The sequence below is a fragment of the Microplitis demolitor genome, chromosome 1 (genome assembly GCF_026212275.2).
Source record: "Microplitis demolitor isolate Queensland-Clemson2020A chromosome 1, iyMicDemo2.1a, whole genome shotgun sequence".
Lineage (NCBI taxonomy): Eukaryota > Metazoa > Arthropoda > Insecta > Hymenoptera > Braconidae > Microplitis > Microplitis demolitor.
The window spans coordinates 7,109,042-7,126,605 of record NC_068545.1 but is presented as its reverse complement, the minus strand read 5'-3'; the positions used below and the strand labels follow the sequence as shown (position 1 = coordinate 7,126,605).

Sequence of the window (17,564 nt, the reverse complement as noted above, 5' to 3'; positions counted from 1 at the left end):
TGTAAACATGAATAAGTGAAATTGGTGAAAATTCACTAATTTTAAGTGCAAACTGAACCACTTTTTAAAATAAGTGGTTCGATTTGCACCCAGTAAATATTCACTTATTCATTTTTATTTCACTTATTCATGTTTAGAGAGTGTATTCAGCAGAGTTTCCATCCGGGTTGTAAAATTCTTAATGAAAAATTTCACCATTACAAAATTAAATTTAATGGCTAATAGGAAATTTCACCATTAAAAAAATAAATTCAATGGTTAACGGAAAATTTCACCATTAAAATAATAAATTTAATGGTTAATGGAACTTTTCGCCATAAAAAAATTAAATTTAATGGCTAATGAAATCACTAATGCATTATTTACAACCCTGGTCTCCGTGGATTCTCATAATAGATTTCATAGTTTTCTCCATGTGCTTCTACAGAAATTTAAAAAAGTTCCTAATAGATTTCTATAGTGTTTTTGGCCTATCTCTAAGGATTCCTGTATGGATTATTTCTAAATAAAGTTCTAAGAATTTACAAAGTATTTATATTACTAAAACTAAATAAACTTTCGTGTATCGGTAAAGGTATACAGTGAAATGTCTTACACAATATAATGGATAGGTAGCCGAAAATAAGCCCGGCGGGTATTTCAAAAATTAAAACGTCTTATATTCTGTTCATACTTAAATATTTACTTTTTTTTTTTTTTTATAAAATACTAATTTACTCATTAATCTTATCAGTTTATTAGTATTGATTGTTATTATGATAATAATAAAAAAAGTCATAGTTGTTATTATTATTATTATTATTATTATTATTATTATTATTATTATTATTATTATTATTATTTTATATATTAAAAAATTAAGTAACATATATGACATTTTGACATTACATTAAGTATATTACATTATTACATTAGTGTAGTAAAGTAATTTTTACATATAAGCTCTAAAGAAATTTTGTAATATAATATCCATTATCCTTGACTTCGAGGCAATAATATATTATGTCTAGAATACATTTGCACGGTCAAAACAATAACTATATATGTATATATATATATTATAAACTCGTAAATATAAAATTTTATAGCTCATTTTTATTGTTGCTATTTTATATTTTATTGTATTTATCGCTATTATCATATGTGATAATTCGATAAATTTTTTAACTATTCGTCTTAATATGACAATTAAGTTATAATTCATAATTTTCAATAATATAAAATATTTTATTATTCACTTACGAGGAAAAATCAGTTAAGTTTTAAAGATTTAGTAATTATTAAGATGAAATTTTAATATTATTTATGAATATTTCAACAACATTTATAATCAAGAGTAACTAAAAATTTGATATTTTTATAAGATAATTTACTTTTTAAATTTAACAGTAATGTTGACATATGTAAACAAAACAATGTGTTACATGACGCAATAAAAATAATATATATAATCAAAATTACAAGTTGCGTTACGTTATATATTACTATCATTTCTGTACACATATACATGTGTGTACAAATGCTTGAGCATAGTGGACATTTACATTACATTATATTAAACTTTCCAGTTTCAAGAATACTACACACAAAATCATTAAATCATAACCATATACACATACTTTAAACTTGTGTAATCTTCTGATTGATGTCTGAAGTAGCTTTAGTGTAAAACATTCATCCTATTTTTTTTTTTTTTTTTTTTTTTTTATTTCTTACTGTAATCGATTTTGAGTAGATTCGAGGCCACCGTTCAATGCTGTCCACGTAAAATTAATCATCTTTAGTATAAATGGTATTTTAATAATTCATTAAAAAAATTTTATGATTCTACATATAGACGTGATCTTTCCCGAGTCGAAATCTGAAATGTGGTTTTAGCCTAGATACCCTCAATTCTTTTGTTGACAGGCTCGCAGGTCACAGTTGAATTGTAATTTTGACCTCTATGCCCTCAAACATTGGGAAGGTACAATCGTACTTCTAAATTGATTTTAGAACTGTTATTTTATCTTCTATAGTCTAAAATTTGATTTTTAATTATAAATATAACAGAATTGTTAGACTATGATTTACAGGGCCACAAACCTGGAATATCGGGAATTATCAGGGAATTTAACGCAACCAGGAAATATCATGAAATTGTCAGGGAATTTCAAAAAGTATCCGGGAATTAAATTGTGAGAGTTCAAAATTTAAAAATTTTTTGATAATACACGAGTTATAGAAATTGATAGATATTAAAAAAATTTCTAATTTTCAAGTGATTTTCAACAGGCTGCAACTCGAATTAAAATAGTCGTACGACAAAAACAAAAAAGGTAAATTGTAGCTTCAAGTGTCTAGTTTTCTGATTTGGTCTTTAAATTTTTTTATTATGTGCTGTTCCGGAGTAATCTTAAAAAACTATCGAAAAAGAAATTGACTAAATTTTTGCTCATCTTAAAAACGGTCTTCAAGCTTCAATAAATTTTTTTCGATATATCTATATAATTATAATTGATTTTTAATTGTTCCGGAATTGTGCATAGTAAAAAAATTTAAAGAGCAGATCAGAAAACTAAACACTTGAACCTACAGTTTGCCGTTTTTTTTTGTTGTAAGACCATTTTTCTTCGAGTTACAAACTGTTGAAAATTACATATAATATTCATTTTTTTTAGTATCCCTTAATTTTTATAACCAGTGTATTCTAAATTTATTTGAATCATAAAATTTCTTATTAAATATTTTACCTTACCTATTTTTAATAAAGAATAATTAAAAGTAGGCAATATTAATTTATTTTATTGTCATTTCTTATGGTTCCTCGCATGATTTGATTATAATATCAAATTTAATAATTGAAAATGAAAATATAATAAAAACTTTGAATATATAAATGATACGAATAAAATTTCTAAATCAGGGAAAAATGTGAAAAACTTTAATGAAAAACCAGGAAATATCAGGGAATTTTGAAATCATTTCTTTTTGGCCACCCTGTTTTTCAACTCTTGTAAATCCATAGAATTCTTGTAAGTCCCAAATTTTTTATTAACTATTGACTATACTGTTACAAACTAAAAAAAATTGTGTTAAGATGAAAATTATAAATATACATAAACATTTTAGAAAAGGTAATCAAATTAACTCATCATCAAATTTATTTTTTTTCATTTAATGTTAATACACTAATTACAGAAATTAAGTGATAGAAAAAAAATTCCAAATTTTTAAGCGATTTTTAACATGCTGTAACTCAGAGGGAAATGGTCGTGCAGCGAATATAAAAAAGCAGATTATAACTTTAAGTGTCTAATTTTCGGATCTGGACTTGAAAAATTTCTATCATACACGGTTCTGGAGTAATCCTAAGAAAACCACCGCAAAAAAAAATTCTCCAAAATTTCGCTTGTCTTAAAAAAGGACTTCATTAAACTTTTTTTGATAATCTTGCTTTGAAGCTTTTTCTTTTGAAAAGAATTTTTTTTTTTAATTTATTTCAATAATTAATGTTTTTAATCGAAGAAATGAAGTTCGTCGTTAAAAAAAACCTTTTGAAATTGACGAAACGATTGAAAACCGAAGAATTTCTCATTACGCGATTTTTGGCGAAAACAATGAACTTAAAAATTTAGGGCACTAAGAAAAAAAAATTGCAACGCTTTGAAATTTTCAGTTTTTTCGAAACACTTCAGGGTTAAATATTACTGACGGTATCCTTCGTTTATCCATTAAATCCAAAATTCTACCGAAATTTTCAAATATCCTTAAATATGCAAATTTTTACCTTTTTCTGAATCAACATTGTCGCTTTAAAAAAAAATTTTCCAACAACAGCCACTATTTGTATCTTATAGAGGATATTTTGCAGTTTTCGAAACCCTACTTCTATTCCCCGTACTACCAATATATCTCGAGTTATTAATTGTCAAAGTCAAAATGGACTTCTTGGCTTTGATCAATGATAACACCTCACCAAATCGTCGTAGATTTTTTGAGGGTGGCTAATTAAATGGGATAAAATTACTGAAAAGAGCTTCAAGGTGAGATTTTAAAAAAAAGCTTATTGAAGCCCTTTTTTAAGACGAATAAAAATTTGGAAATTTTTTTTTGCGGTGATTTTCTCAGGATTACTCCGGAACCGTGTATGATAGAAATTTTTCAAGTCCAGATCCGAAAATTAGACGTTCCGATCTTCAGGTACATAAAATTTTTCGATTATGGCAGTTATTTTAATCGTATAGTTGATACCTCCTTCGTTCCTCTCATCTACCAACAAAGATCCGATAAGGATCTTTTCTACAATTAAAAAGTAGATTTTGGAATGTATTTTGGCATTCCTACTGACTGTAAATTTATCCTACATTCGGTAAAAGCGGACAAAACTCCTAAAGCTAGGTCAGATCTTCAGTTCTGCTCAATAGCTTACCTTATTGCTCGAATGTGATTTTATCCTCAATATACCCTCATATAACTATGATATCAGCCTGAAGAACCTAATTTAGAATATGGAGGGAAAATTCACATTTCAAGTTTTGACTTGGGAGAAATCTCAAAAAATTGAATTACATTTTTGTAGGAAACATGCATGTTTTTTCTTTTGAATACTTTTGAAACCGTGCCAAATAAATTGCCGAAAATGATAATAAACACAAAATTCTTAAAGAGGCAGTCTGGCCGCTTTCACCTCTATTTTGAATTACTATAATTCAAAATTTCATTTTTAACCGATTTAAGGATTTCCATAAAATTTTAACTATAGAAAATTAATTTACTATTTATCAATAAATCTGAATAAATTTTAACTGTTTCAAAAGAAAAAAAAATGATTACTCATTAAAATTATTTAAAAAAAAAATGAATGAACATTTTGGCACTGTGTTTAATTTAATAATGAATAGTTTATCAGGTTACACGATAAGTAAATAGTGTTACTACAGTAGCACGTGTATTTAATATGTATGTATATGTTTATATACATATATATACAATATAACTATGCCTATGATATAACGAGCACGACGATGCGACATATTAGACTTTGGAATCACAACATTGCGGTAGGTTTGGTTGTCATCATAATAATCGTGCTCGTAATTCCTTCAGAATTCCCCAATATATAAGCTATACATAATATTTATATCAGTATGATGATGAATGATGGATATGTCTAGTATACACAGAGGCATTGTAGTTTAAAGTCCAAATGTATATAAGTTGTCTTTATTTAACTATGTGCTTATTAAATCACCAGACACCGGAACGAATTTATAATTGACTCTTATTTTTATTTCGTACTTTTTTTATTTTTTTTCTCATTATGCTGTTATTTACAAAACACTTTTATGCACATAAACATTTGCATTATAATTATTTATTATTAATATTCATATTTATAAGAAAGAATGGAGCGGAACACTCATCCTCTAGATAAATTAAAATTATTTTGTTTATTTATAATTTTTAGAACAAACTACGGCTGCCATTGTCAAAACATATACAAGTAAATCATTAAGACAAATGATTTCTTAAAGTTTTTCTAACAGCTTAGTAATTTATACCTGCTACTTACAAGAAATTCAGAAATACTTCTTCGAGCAAATGGACTAATATTTTAAAATTTATGCCTATTTGAAATTGATTTTTTTTTTTTTTCAATTTTATTGGGTAGACCAAAAATTATGTAAATACTCCATAACATTTACATCGTAAAAAGTTTACGGAGTAAACGCGGAGTGGTCGATTTTTTTTCATTCACTTTTGTTCGAAGAGAAATTCATTCCGACAAGTAGTTTTTGTGGAGTAGATGATTTTTTAATTATTTAACCCTCTTGGAATAAATTTCTCTCCGAACACGGAGAGAAAAATATTGTCAGAACGACTATCCAATGTATCTTCAAATGACGTATCGTCAGAATAACGATTCGTATACCTTGTTTAAGAATATACTCACATGTTAATTTAACAGTCTATAGTATCGTTAATTCGAAGAAATACATTTAGGTTAGAATGAGTATTTATTTATTTAAGTTATATATACAACAAAAAGCCTTTATAAACATATGTAGTTTCATTGATATAAGTATCTGTTTTGCCAGCGTGAGGATCCGTATAGCTAAATTAATTAATTATAAAAAAACTCGAGCTCCCTTTTTATATACTTACGAAAAACAATTTTTATACGGAAAAAACGGGCCTCGAAAATATTTTAATATTTAATATATTTTAGTAAGAAATACTAATACAAATCAATAAGTGCATTATTTTTACGATTTATTACTAAATTTATAGTAAAAATTACAAAAAAGTTTCGAAAATCCAAAAGATCATGCCTTGAGCATTTATGTGAATGATACTCAAGTGAGTTAAAAGTTTATTACACATACAACAATTTTTTATTGAAAACCGTTATATTGTTTTGAATTTTAACATATTTTTTTGTATCGACTGTTAATTAAAAACAATTAGATTATAAGTTTTTAAATAGCCCGCCATTTTACTTAAAAAACGCCAGCTGCTAATATGTATACTTTAGTATAGGTATATTCCGTGCCACCATCGATACTATCGAAAAATAATCGATACATAGAAATCGATAAGTAAACAAAAAATACAAAAAAATAATCTTGGCTATGTTCACTCTTGAAATAAATGTATATTTAAAGAAATAAGTAATATGGCTGCTCAAAGGGTAGAAATTGTCATGTGATGCCTATCTAAAAATATTAATTATAATTAAACCATACGATATTTAGCTGCCATTTGCAAAAGGGATCTTCGCATCAACTATACGAAGATATTGAAAAAAAATTAAGTTGAAAAATTGTTTTTTTCGGAAGTTATAGTGTTTACTAGCCCATGAATCCTGAATAATTTAACACTATAAGTCACTAAAAACAGAAAATTTATAGAAAAATCGTAATAAGTCGACGTAAAAATGTATAAAGTCTGTTGTTTAATCATTTTTCTTTATAACAATATATTTTTTTTGTATTATTTAAGTGTAATTATAAATTTAGAAACAATTTAATATGACGAAATCGAGATTTTCATTTTCAGGCGAGTATAGAGCATAGCCTCAGCGCTTCGCGCTCAAGGCATGCGACAGTAATTAATACTATAAACATGTTTATCTAAAAAATTGCTATATTATTACTTTCATTGCTAATTAATTTGTATTCTTAATTAATCGAATAGCAAATTTTGTGAAGAAAATGTTAAATTATTACTAAACGTTTAGTAATACATTTTATTTTACGATTCAACGGTTTTTATTCGGTAAAAATATAAAAATTAACTAAAAATATCCATTAAATACTCTACAGTATATAAAAATTACAATCTGGTTGGTATAATTTCTATAAACCAGATGAATAGCGTAGTATTAAGTATTGTACAGCGACTAAAAGTTACTAAACGTCTTGTAATTTTTCCAAAGCACATCGATAAAATTAAAGGTTGGTAAGGATAGAGTATACGAATATGTATTACAAGTTCAAAAACCTTCGTTCAAAGGAAACATCAGCTCGTCAGACATATATAAAGGACTCGCACGAGGGACATCAGGGTTCGAATCTCGGTTAAAACAAGTGATTCTTTTAAAAATTAAAAATTGACACTAAAACCAATACAGATGACATAAATAATAATAATTATCAAAATAATAACAATGATAGGGGAAGGGGAAGGGAGCAAAGCGGGGTACTTAAGGAAATACTATGGTTCCGAGGTCCAAACCTGTTTAATTACCAGCCACCCTTTAATTTTTCATGAAGATAGCGTAGTCAATTCGAAGTGAGATTTTATTAAAATTTTTGAATGTATATGTTATGGTATTACTGGTTTCATATCAGAATATGACTTTTCGTACCGGAAACGACAGTCATACGACGCTGCCGATGGCTGGAAAATAAACGGTTACTTATGACTGGCCGATTATCGGTTCGTAACGTTGGGCCACTATTTCGTGAATCAATGGTCCATGATTGATTCTTGTTAAATGGAAAAATCTACTCACCAATCATTAATTATTCAAATAACTTATCATCACAGTTTTCTTTAATTAATAATTAGTTATTTTTTAATCAAACTAAGTCGTAATTAATAAATATTTTAATTTTCCGATTAAAATTATTTACAATTAGCAATTAAAATATTTTTTAGTTCGTTATTATTTGCAATCAAAAACCACAGTTTTATAACTTTACTTATAAAAATTAATTTAATTAAAAAACAAAACATATATTTTAAAAATAAATGTCATTTTTAATAATGGTGGTATACATCTATAGAGCAAGATAATTCCACTGGGTTCTTAATAAATAATCAATTTAATTTAATAAGTTTTATTTTAAAAAATTATGTAATTATAATAAAAGTAATACGAAATTGTTTTTTTTTTTCTAAATAATAGATAATGTCAATTAAATTGCTCTTTACATTTCATAAAACCTAGTGGTTGTAGTAAAATGAATAAGTAGATCATTTAAAATTATCAGCTCAACGTTAGTAGGTTCATACAGTAGCCATCGTTCAGACCCAGCAATCAGAAGGACGGCAGTTCGCGCCCAGATCCCAACAAAATTTTCACCGAGTTTTTTTCACATCATTTATCCCACTTAAACAGTTTAAACGTTCAAGATCATGAATTCTATTAGAATAATATAAATGAAATTTTTTTTTAATTTAATTTATTTGCGTGCGTGGCTGATTGCTGGCTACCATTAATCGGCCAATAGTCGAGCCCGGTAATGGGCTGAGGTTATCATCCCAGCTATAAGCCGTTTATCGGCCAATAAAAATTGCCATTGCTGAGCCATTAATCGACATTCTTGGCCCAGTAATGGTCCGATATAGGGCCGATTTCCAAACTTTGTATGGGAATTGTCAAGTTAAAAATATTGAACATTACGTTTTCAAGCTCTTTGAGCTCGCAAACAGCGGGAAGTTTTGAAGCCGACCCACAGGGTCAACCGATTTACAAATTTTTTTAGTTGTTAAAACTAAAAATATTGGTATTAGATATCGTAAAATGTAAAGAAATGGTTAAAACCACTTTATCAATAGTTACCAATTAAATTTTTGGATCTCTTACTAACTATTTTGCGCTCAAAAACTCTTGATTTTTTTAAATACTCGAGAAAGAGAGGAAATTTTTCCTTCGACAAGTGTATTAATTTTATTAGAGGTTTGGTGAAGTCATATGGGCTAAAGTATTAGATGACTCCATTATAGCTACAAGGAGAAAGTCCAGTGTTCGAGTCCGGGACTCGGCGATAGACTAAAATGGCTATTAACCGTCAAGAAGAAGTATTTAGATAAAGCAAAAGGGAATATTAATCGAGAATGATATCTATGAAAAAATATATACTATACTACACTATTAATCAATTTTTAGATTTTATTTAAAAAAAAAATTATGTCAAAATTACCAGAGAAATTAAATAAAAATGATTAATAATACAATTTTTAATAATTATATGAATCTTAAATTAAAGAAGTATATATTATTTTAAAATAAAACAATAAAAGATAAGATATAAATTAAAGCTTTTATGGAATTTCACAAAATTGAATATACTGATAAAATCAAGATAAATATCGCAACGTAAAATATGTAAAAAAAAAAAAAAATAATAATAATAATTTAATCTACCATTGCCTTTTTTTAATATTATTTGTAATTAGATTTGAATGTAATAAAATCTTATCTCTATAAAATCATTCGAATCATTAAAAATTTATGAAATATATAAGAGACAAAAAAGAGAGACGATATATGTAATAGACAATATTTAAATAAATTAAAATTAATAAATCAGTCATCATTTATAAATTATCATTAGTCCTATTCTTAATTACGTGTCTTGTTTTTTTAATTATAGAACGAATAATTTGTAATAATATTTTAGATGAATTGCTATGAGATCTTTAATAAATAAATCATCAACTAAAAAAAATCTAGACTGATGGATAGATGGATGGAAAAATGTTGTAATGTAAAAAAAAAAGTTATTGTATAATAAGTATAACATATTATGGAGTAATTAAGAGAACGTCTCATGAATTTTTAAATAAATTGTAAATACTTAAATATGTGATTTTCAGAAAGTCATTGAGAACATATTGATAAGTTAATAACAGAATGACAAAATTAAGTAAAAAAAAGTTATAGAAATTTCATTGCATACCGATAGTTGCATAAAAGTATTTCTCAATTATAAATATAAGAATTTACTTTACCTATCAATTGAATTCTGTTCAATGACCCGCACTTTTCTTTCTGGTGATATATCGAATGCTATCAATAGTAATAATAATAGTAATGTATGTGTAATATGATTACTTAAATTATTTTTTATTTTGTCATTTTAAATTAGTAATATAATTTTTATTACAGAAATTTTAACATTTATATAATTTAGAATTTTTAAAACATAAAATTCATTGGTTTATGAAACTTGGCTCAATTAATAGACTTTATTGCATTAAAATTAAGATCTGCCTTCTGAGATATTACAATCAAGTAGTCTTGGGTTTTTAAAAATAGAATGTTTGACTACTTATTAAATTTAGATTTTGAATGAAAGAGAAAAACAAAAACCTGTGTAAAATAGCAAATCATTCATCAGCTTTGTAATTGGATTGTGTAGTTTGAATTAAATTTTCTGTTATCATTACTTCACAAATTGTGACTTTAGCTAATAAAATTACTCTTGTAAAAACTAAATTAATGTATAAAATTGTCATTTGGCCTGTGCCTTAATAAATACATAGATAATAAAAAATATCTAAATTTAATTTTGTAAGAATTGTTGAAAGTGCTTTTAATTTTAAAATACGCAATGCAACATTATTAAAAATTTCTAAGACTGTAGTTTCATTAAATGTGTCATTATTTTATAGATTGAAAAATTTTATTTATTATATAGAGGAAGGGAGGGGCAAAAGGGAGTAGAGTAGGTAAAACGGAGTACCCTCCAAATTTTATTAAAAAAATTTTTATTTTTTCAATATTTTTTAAACATTCCAAAATCACTTTTGTAAACATAACTGAGTATTATTTTGAATACTTTTTGTTAAACTTTCTCAAAAATCGAGTTTCAGTCAAAAAATGTTGATGGTTTTTGATTGATGATAAAAACCAGTAAAAAATTTTTTTCTTCTTTTGCATCCAATAATTGTGTAAAATGTAATATTTCTTTATGCAAATTGCTCACAAAAAAAATTTATTTAATATGCAGAAATTTGTTTTTTTTTCGCCTTTTTTTTAGGGAGTACCCTATTTTGCCCGCCAAGGTGAAAATTTTTTTGTGATAACGGCAACTGAAATTTTCGTTTATTAACTTCGCATATGATTAAAAACAAAAAGATTCAGCGTATTTGAGTTTTAGGAGCCATAGTATTTCCTTAAGTACGCCGCTTTGCTCCCCCCTTCCCCTATATTGGGGAGTGTCGAAAAAAAACCAAATTTTTTATGGTATCCAAAAATTGAAAGTATACCTGAAAATTAAAATTTTGGTACCAATCCGAGCTCTTAAATTCAAGTTTTAAAGGTAGCTCTTCGCGATTTTTGATTTTCCATTTAAATAACATAGGAAAAAAAATTTTTTAGTTCGGAATTTTTTACCTCGATAATAGCAATATACATATATATATGTATATATATAATGCAATCTATGGATCAATTTATAATACTATTTTTTACATAAGTAAAGGTCGCAATTTTAGATAGATTAAATTATCAATTGCTTGAACGATTTTTTTATTCCAACTGATAAAAAATTAAAAAATTTAATGCAAAATCGAAATTATTTACTTAACAATGAGCATTTGAAAAAATGTGTACAGACAAAGACAATGTCTTAATTTAAGATTCATAACATACCAACATGCGACAAAACATGATTTCAAATTTCATGAGATGACAGCCGTCGCCTCCGTCTCTAGTAGTTAGCTTTTGTCTTGTTTCATCCCTTGCTACACAATAAACTATATACTAAAAAATTCTAAATTTATAATTTCAAATATTTGATCATGAAATTTATATATAAAATTCAAAATCGTGCATCTATTCAAGATTTATTTACTTTAAATTGAAATAAATTACCCATTTATAATAGTTATTTGTTGATAATTATAGTTAATTATTAACAAATTACAATGAAAAATTATTTGTTACGTGAATGTTATAAATAAATACATCTACTTAATGTTACTATTTATTATTTAACTTATATTTACTGCAGCGCTTTAGTAAATATAATTACAGAATTATATAATAAATTAATATGTTAATATAGTCAAATAATCGCTATGTGTCATTACATATCACCGATATTTAATATACTATTAATCTGTATGCTATAGCGTAGTATCAAACTGTTTAATGATTAGTTTTGATTATTATATAATTGCAGTAAGTAATTAATATGCATAACGTATCGTCATATCTGATACATGATAAAAAATGTTTTAATTATTATGGAACTCATAAAATTATCATTAGCTCGGAATAATAAAAAATATACTGAACATAATTACAGCTCATAAATTTCAATATTTTTTATTTGCTATGAAATTTTCGTTCAAAAATTAATTAATAATCGTACCTAAATTTTAATCCAGCAGAAATATTATTTCTCTTATCTTTGATATTCTGTTAGTATCTGGCGCATAACCGATACTATTGCAAAAATAAAAAAAAAATAAAATAATTATATATATAAAATTATCATCATTAAAACAACACGTGTGATGTTGTCATATATAAATGAAGTTAAAAATATAACATCGATATTAAATATATGTAAACGTGTTTATTGTCGTATTTACTTGTACATATATATTATGATGAATATATATATATACATATTGGCTTTCTCCCCAATGATAATTGTTATCACGATTCTTGACTTTACGATGGTACAGAATATATATATATATTTATGTCTACGTACGATAAGACCGATCGTAGATAGATTTTAAATATATCTCTATACGTTTTCAATTGGTTCAATAATAGATAAAAAAAAATAAACAAATAAATGAATAATACTTTACCATAAAAAAAAACGATAAATAAATTTATATCAGAAATTTATTTTTTTGGGAAATTGTTGGATTCTCTGTATAAAAATCAATCTTTATTCTTATATATATTTTATTTAATATTTCTCTTTTACTAAATGTTCTGTTCGAAATAATATTTCGAAGTGTTGCATTTAAGTCGTAGTACATATATATTCTTTAGTTTAGTTCAAAATATGTATATGTTTACCTAAGGAAAAGAAAGCTAGCATGGATCAAATTTTATGACCTTAGGTACTTGGTTTTACTTGCATTTACTTGGTTTCAAGTAAATGCAAGGCAATATGTATTTCTTTCATTTGCACACATGTATATATATTTTGAACTTAAAGATCTTTGTTATATAAAAGGAGGAGAGGTTGTTGGACCTCAGTGTTAAATAATATTAAAAAAATAAGTTAGTCTAAGCTAAATCTCTTGCGAGTAAAGACATACCCTAGAGTGCGTATTTTTTTTTAATAAAAAGAAATAATTTTCATTTGTTTGATCAAGCTTTGTTTCATTCACGATTACCATACCTAAATTCCCAACAAAAATATTTCCCATTTTATCATAATATTCTCCAATATATATATATATATATATATATTAGGGTGTTCCAAAAAAAACGACTGTTTTTTTTCGAGCTCTTATGAAAATTTCTTGGTTTACAATGTCTCAAGAAGCCTCTCCAAAAATCAGCTCGATAAAAATTTTTCAAGAGGTCGCTCATGAATTTTTAAAATATCAAAAATGATCGAAATTTGAATTTTTATTTCAAATTCTTTTCTTTCTCGTGGCAGCAATAGTTTATATTTGTGAAATCATGACTACGCTGAAAATATAAGTCCAAAATTTAGATATTTATACCTCGCTCAAGAATTTTGAATGTTGTGCTGTCTTTTAAACGTTTTCGAGCGACCCTCGAATATTAATAATGAAGCTTCTCGATTTTTTCACCATCAATTTGCAATACAATGAATGAAAATATAACCCGAGAACTATAAATAATAAGTTATTTACATACTTTTTTATTTTTTAATTCAATTTTTAGGTTTTTTCGCTTATTCAAAACTGACCAAATTTTATTGTTTAAGGCTGTCCTGTATATTTTTAATGATGCAAAAGTTGTATTTTAGTGAAATGGCAATAATTGAGTTATAACAAAATACAAAAACTAATTCCAAGTATTAGTCACATATTGTCAGTTAATATTCAAAATTCTTGAGCGAGGTTTAAATATTTAAATTTTGGGCTTAAATTTTCTGCGTAGCCATATTATCACAAATATAAGCTATTGCTGCAACGAGAAAGAAAAAAATTTGAAATAAAAAATTCGAATTTCGATCATTTTTGATATTTTAAAAATTCGTAAGCGACCTCTTGAAAATTTTTTATTAAGCTGATTTTTGGGGAGGCTTCTTAAAACACCATAAACCAACAAATTTTCATAAGAGACTCAAAAAAAAAAATATATCCGGTTTTTTTTGGGCCACCTTAATATATATTAATTCTCATGATATTCATATTCATTCTAGAATAAATTTAAAAAAAATTTATTAACTAAAATATTTCGTTGACTTCAAATTTAACAAAATTTTATGATTTAATTTTACATTATTCTGTAGTTTAAAATTTTACCAAGCAATCTTATTAAAAAAAAATTAACCTTACGTTAAGAGCATATAAAAATTATATGTTATATTAAATGTTAGCAAAAGACCTCGAGGTGGATTCGAAACCCTGACCTTTTAATCAGACCAATGCTCTCAGCTCACTGAGCTAGCTGTTCTATATCGTCGCTGTTTATAAAAAAAAAAAACTAAAACGCAAAATTTTTAATTAAATGTTTTATCGTTATTTATAATTTTATATTTCATTTAAATAAAGTGGGATTATTCGATATATTTTTCAGATGCTGATCTAAGTATGGGAGCCGGTGGTACCGGCGGATCTGTCCTCGGTATTCCTGGATCAGGAGTAACCGGTGTGTTATCTCAACACTGTGCTATTTGTGGTGATAGAGCGACAGGGAAACATTACGGCGCCGCTTCGTGTGACGGTTGCAAAGGATTTTTCCGGCGTTCAGTTAGAAAAAATCACTTATACACTTGCCGGTTAGTTAATTAACTTATACAACTTTTCCAACTTATAATTTAATTTAAAATAAAAAAAGTTAATCGGCATCGTTGAATTTAAATTGCTTCTCAAAATTAAAAAAAACTATTTATTTATACCGCAGACATAATACGATTGTTACATATTTTTATAATTATATATCTACAAGAAAAAAAAATCATAATTATATGTTTTGATTTTTATTCAAGATTCAATCGGAATTGCGTAGTTGATAAAGATAAAAGAAATCAATGTAGATATTGTAGGCTACGAAAATGTTTTAAAGCCGGTATGAAAAAAGAAGGTATTGTCATTTTCTATATTTTATTAATAAATAATTTTTATTAATGATTAATAATACTAATAATAATAAAAACGTTTTTTTAGCGGTACAAAATGAACGTGATCGAATAAGTTGTAGAAGACCAAGTTATGAAGAACAAACAAGCAATGGCGGTGGTCTGTCGGTTGTCTCCTTACTACAAGCTGAAATGCTCAGTAGACAAGTCGGGGCGGCCTTAGAGGTCAGTTTAATTTAGCCCTGTCGTTGAATATTTATAAATCTTTACTTATGGCTGTAAATGCGTATGACCGCGGAAATGTCCGGGACGCATAAAAACAGTATCCGTTCAAATGAAAAAATATTTATTTCCTGTCATGATTATAATTTACTTATATTTATATATATATTTAACACTTATCGTACAATGACTCAAATGAATTAACAACAAAATAAATAACAAATAAAAAATTTTTAAAAATATTTTCAGGTACAACAATTAGGAAGCCCGAGTAATGAGACTGACCTCAGTAATAAACAAATAGCAAATATAAATGACGTTTGCGATAGTATGAAACAACAATTATTGATATTAGTCGAATGGGCTAAGTACATTCCAGCATTTAGTGAACTTACTCTTGATGATCAAGTGGCGCTACTGAGAGCTCATGCCGGTGAACATCTTCTACTTGGTGTTGCGAGACGTAGCATGCATCTCAATGATGTACTGCTACTTGGCAACAATTGTATTATCACCAAGAGCTGTCCTGGTACGTTGAGTTCCAACCAATTACATCATTTTATTTTTATGTTTTTGCTGCATAATTTCAATGCATGTTTATTGTTTGTGATAATAACAATAATAATAATAAATAATTACTGATAAAATCCTGGGAAATAATGTTTTTAATAACTAATAGAGATTGTAATTAACTGCTTGATTGCCATTATTATATTTTCTTTGTTGCGAAAAACAGGAAAATATTGGTGCTTATATATTGATTATTATTATCGATTATTTCTTTGTTCTATTTTATTTTTTATCTTGCTACTACGCTGATACTTTAATTAATGTTAATAAATGTTTACTTTATTTTCTCAATTATGACGGAGGAAAATTTAATTGACTAAAAATGGAGATGAATTGTCCAGTTTTTTTTTTTTCGACTTATAATTAAATATTATTTATTATTATTATTATTATTATTTATAATTATTTTTTTTCTAAATGGTAATTATTACATTTTACAAGTTGACGCCACAGTAAAATTTTTATTTTATATAAGTACTGCATATCAATACTTTCAAAATTTTTTTAGAATTTTGTCTATTTAAAAACAATAAATGAAGCGCAATGACTGTTATCCTGGTTAGAATTATCTGTAAAAACCTTAATTAAATCTCTAGTAGAAACTCTTAATACTATTTAGTAACATAACTTTTTATTTTTAAACTTTCCAATATTTTATGATGTTATCTGTAGTTTTAGACTTTATCATCTATGATTTCGTTGCGAATAAATAAAAAGTATAATAATAATCTTCACTAACAAAACGACGTGACTATGCCATCTCTGTATTTTACGATAATATATCGATATAAATCAGCAAAGATTAGTAAAAAGGTGATAAGTTAAAGATTTAAAGTTAATATTTCATTTTCGTTTTACTTAAAACAAAATTAAAAACTTTTTAAATAATTCTTCAATAATTTTCTTCTTTTACCCAAAAAAAAAAAGTTAATTAATCAGATGTGATCAAATATATATATATATAATCATATCTGATCAGATTTGAAAAATAATTGAAATAGTTGCCGAAGTGAGGCGAAAAAAATTTTTCGATCGTAAAGCACACTCTGATGTTTCGCATTATGAGTCGTGCAATATGCTCATATGTAATCTATAGTTATACATATATGATCGAATATAATAATGTATGTTCATATTTAATTAGATAGGATCATAATTTGTATATTTTTTATCACCGGGAAAATAATAATTAGATCTATTTATATACCATCATTATTGAATATTTATATATACGACAACTAGTTTTATCTACACACATATCGCTGTAAATGAGCAAATATAATATATAATCATGTTTGATCATAT

The 17,564-nt window shown here is 26.1% G+C and overlaps 1 protein-coding gene across 7 annotated transcripts in view; it reads left to right on the top strand.

The window, feature by feature from the left end:
• The window catches only part of LOC103568419 (hepatocyte nuclear factor 4-gamma), a 51,591-nt gene that overhangs the window by 30,241 nt on the left and 3,786 nt on the right, over positions 1–17,564 (top strand). For all 7 annotated transcript variants that reach the window (XM_008545269.3, XM_008545268.3, XM_008545270.3 and 4 more), the window contains 4 exons: positions 14,966–15,167; positions 15,378–15,472; positions 15,556–15,692; positions 15,939–16,218. In XM_008545269.3, coding sequence (XP_008543491.1) covers positions 14,966–15,167; positions 15,378–15,472; positions 15,556–15,692; positions 15,939–16,218 — 714 coding nt within the window. The remainder of the gene's footprint in view (positions 1–14,965; positions 15,168–15,377; positions 15,473–15,555; positions 15,693–15,938; positions 16,219–17,564) is intronic.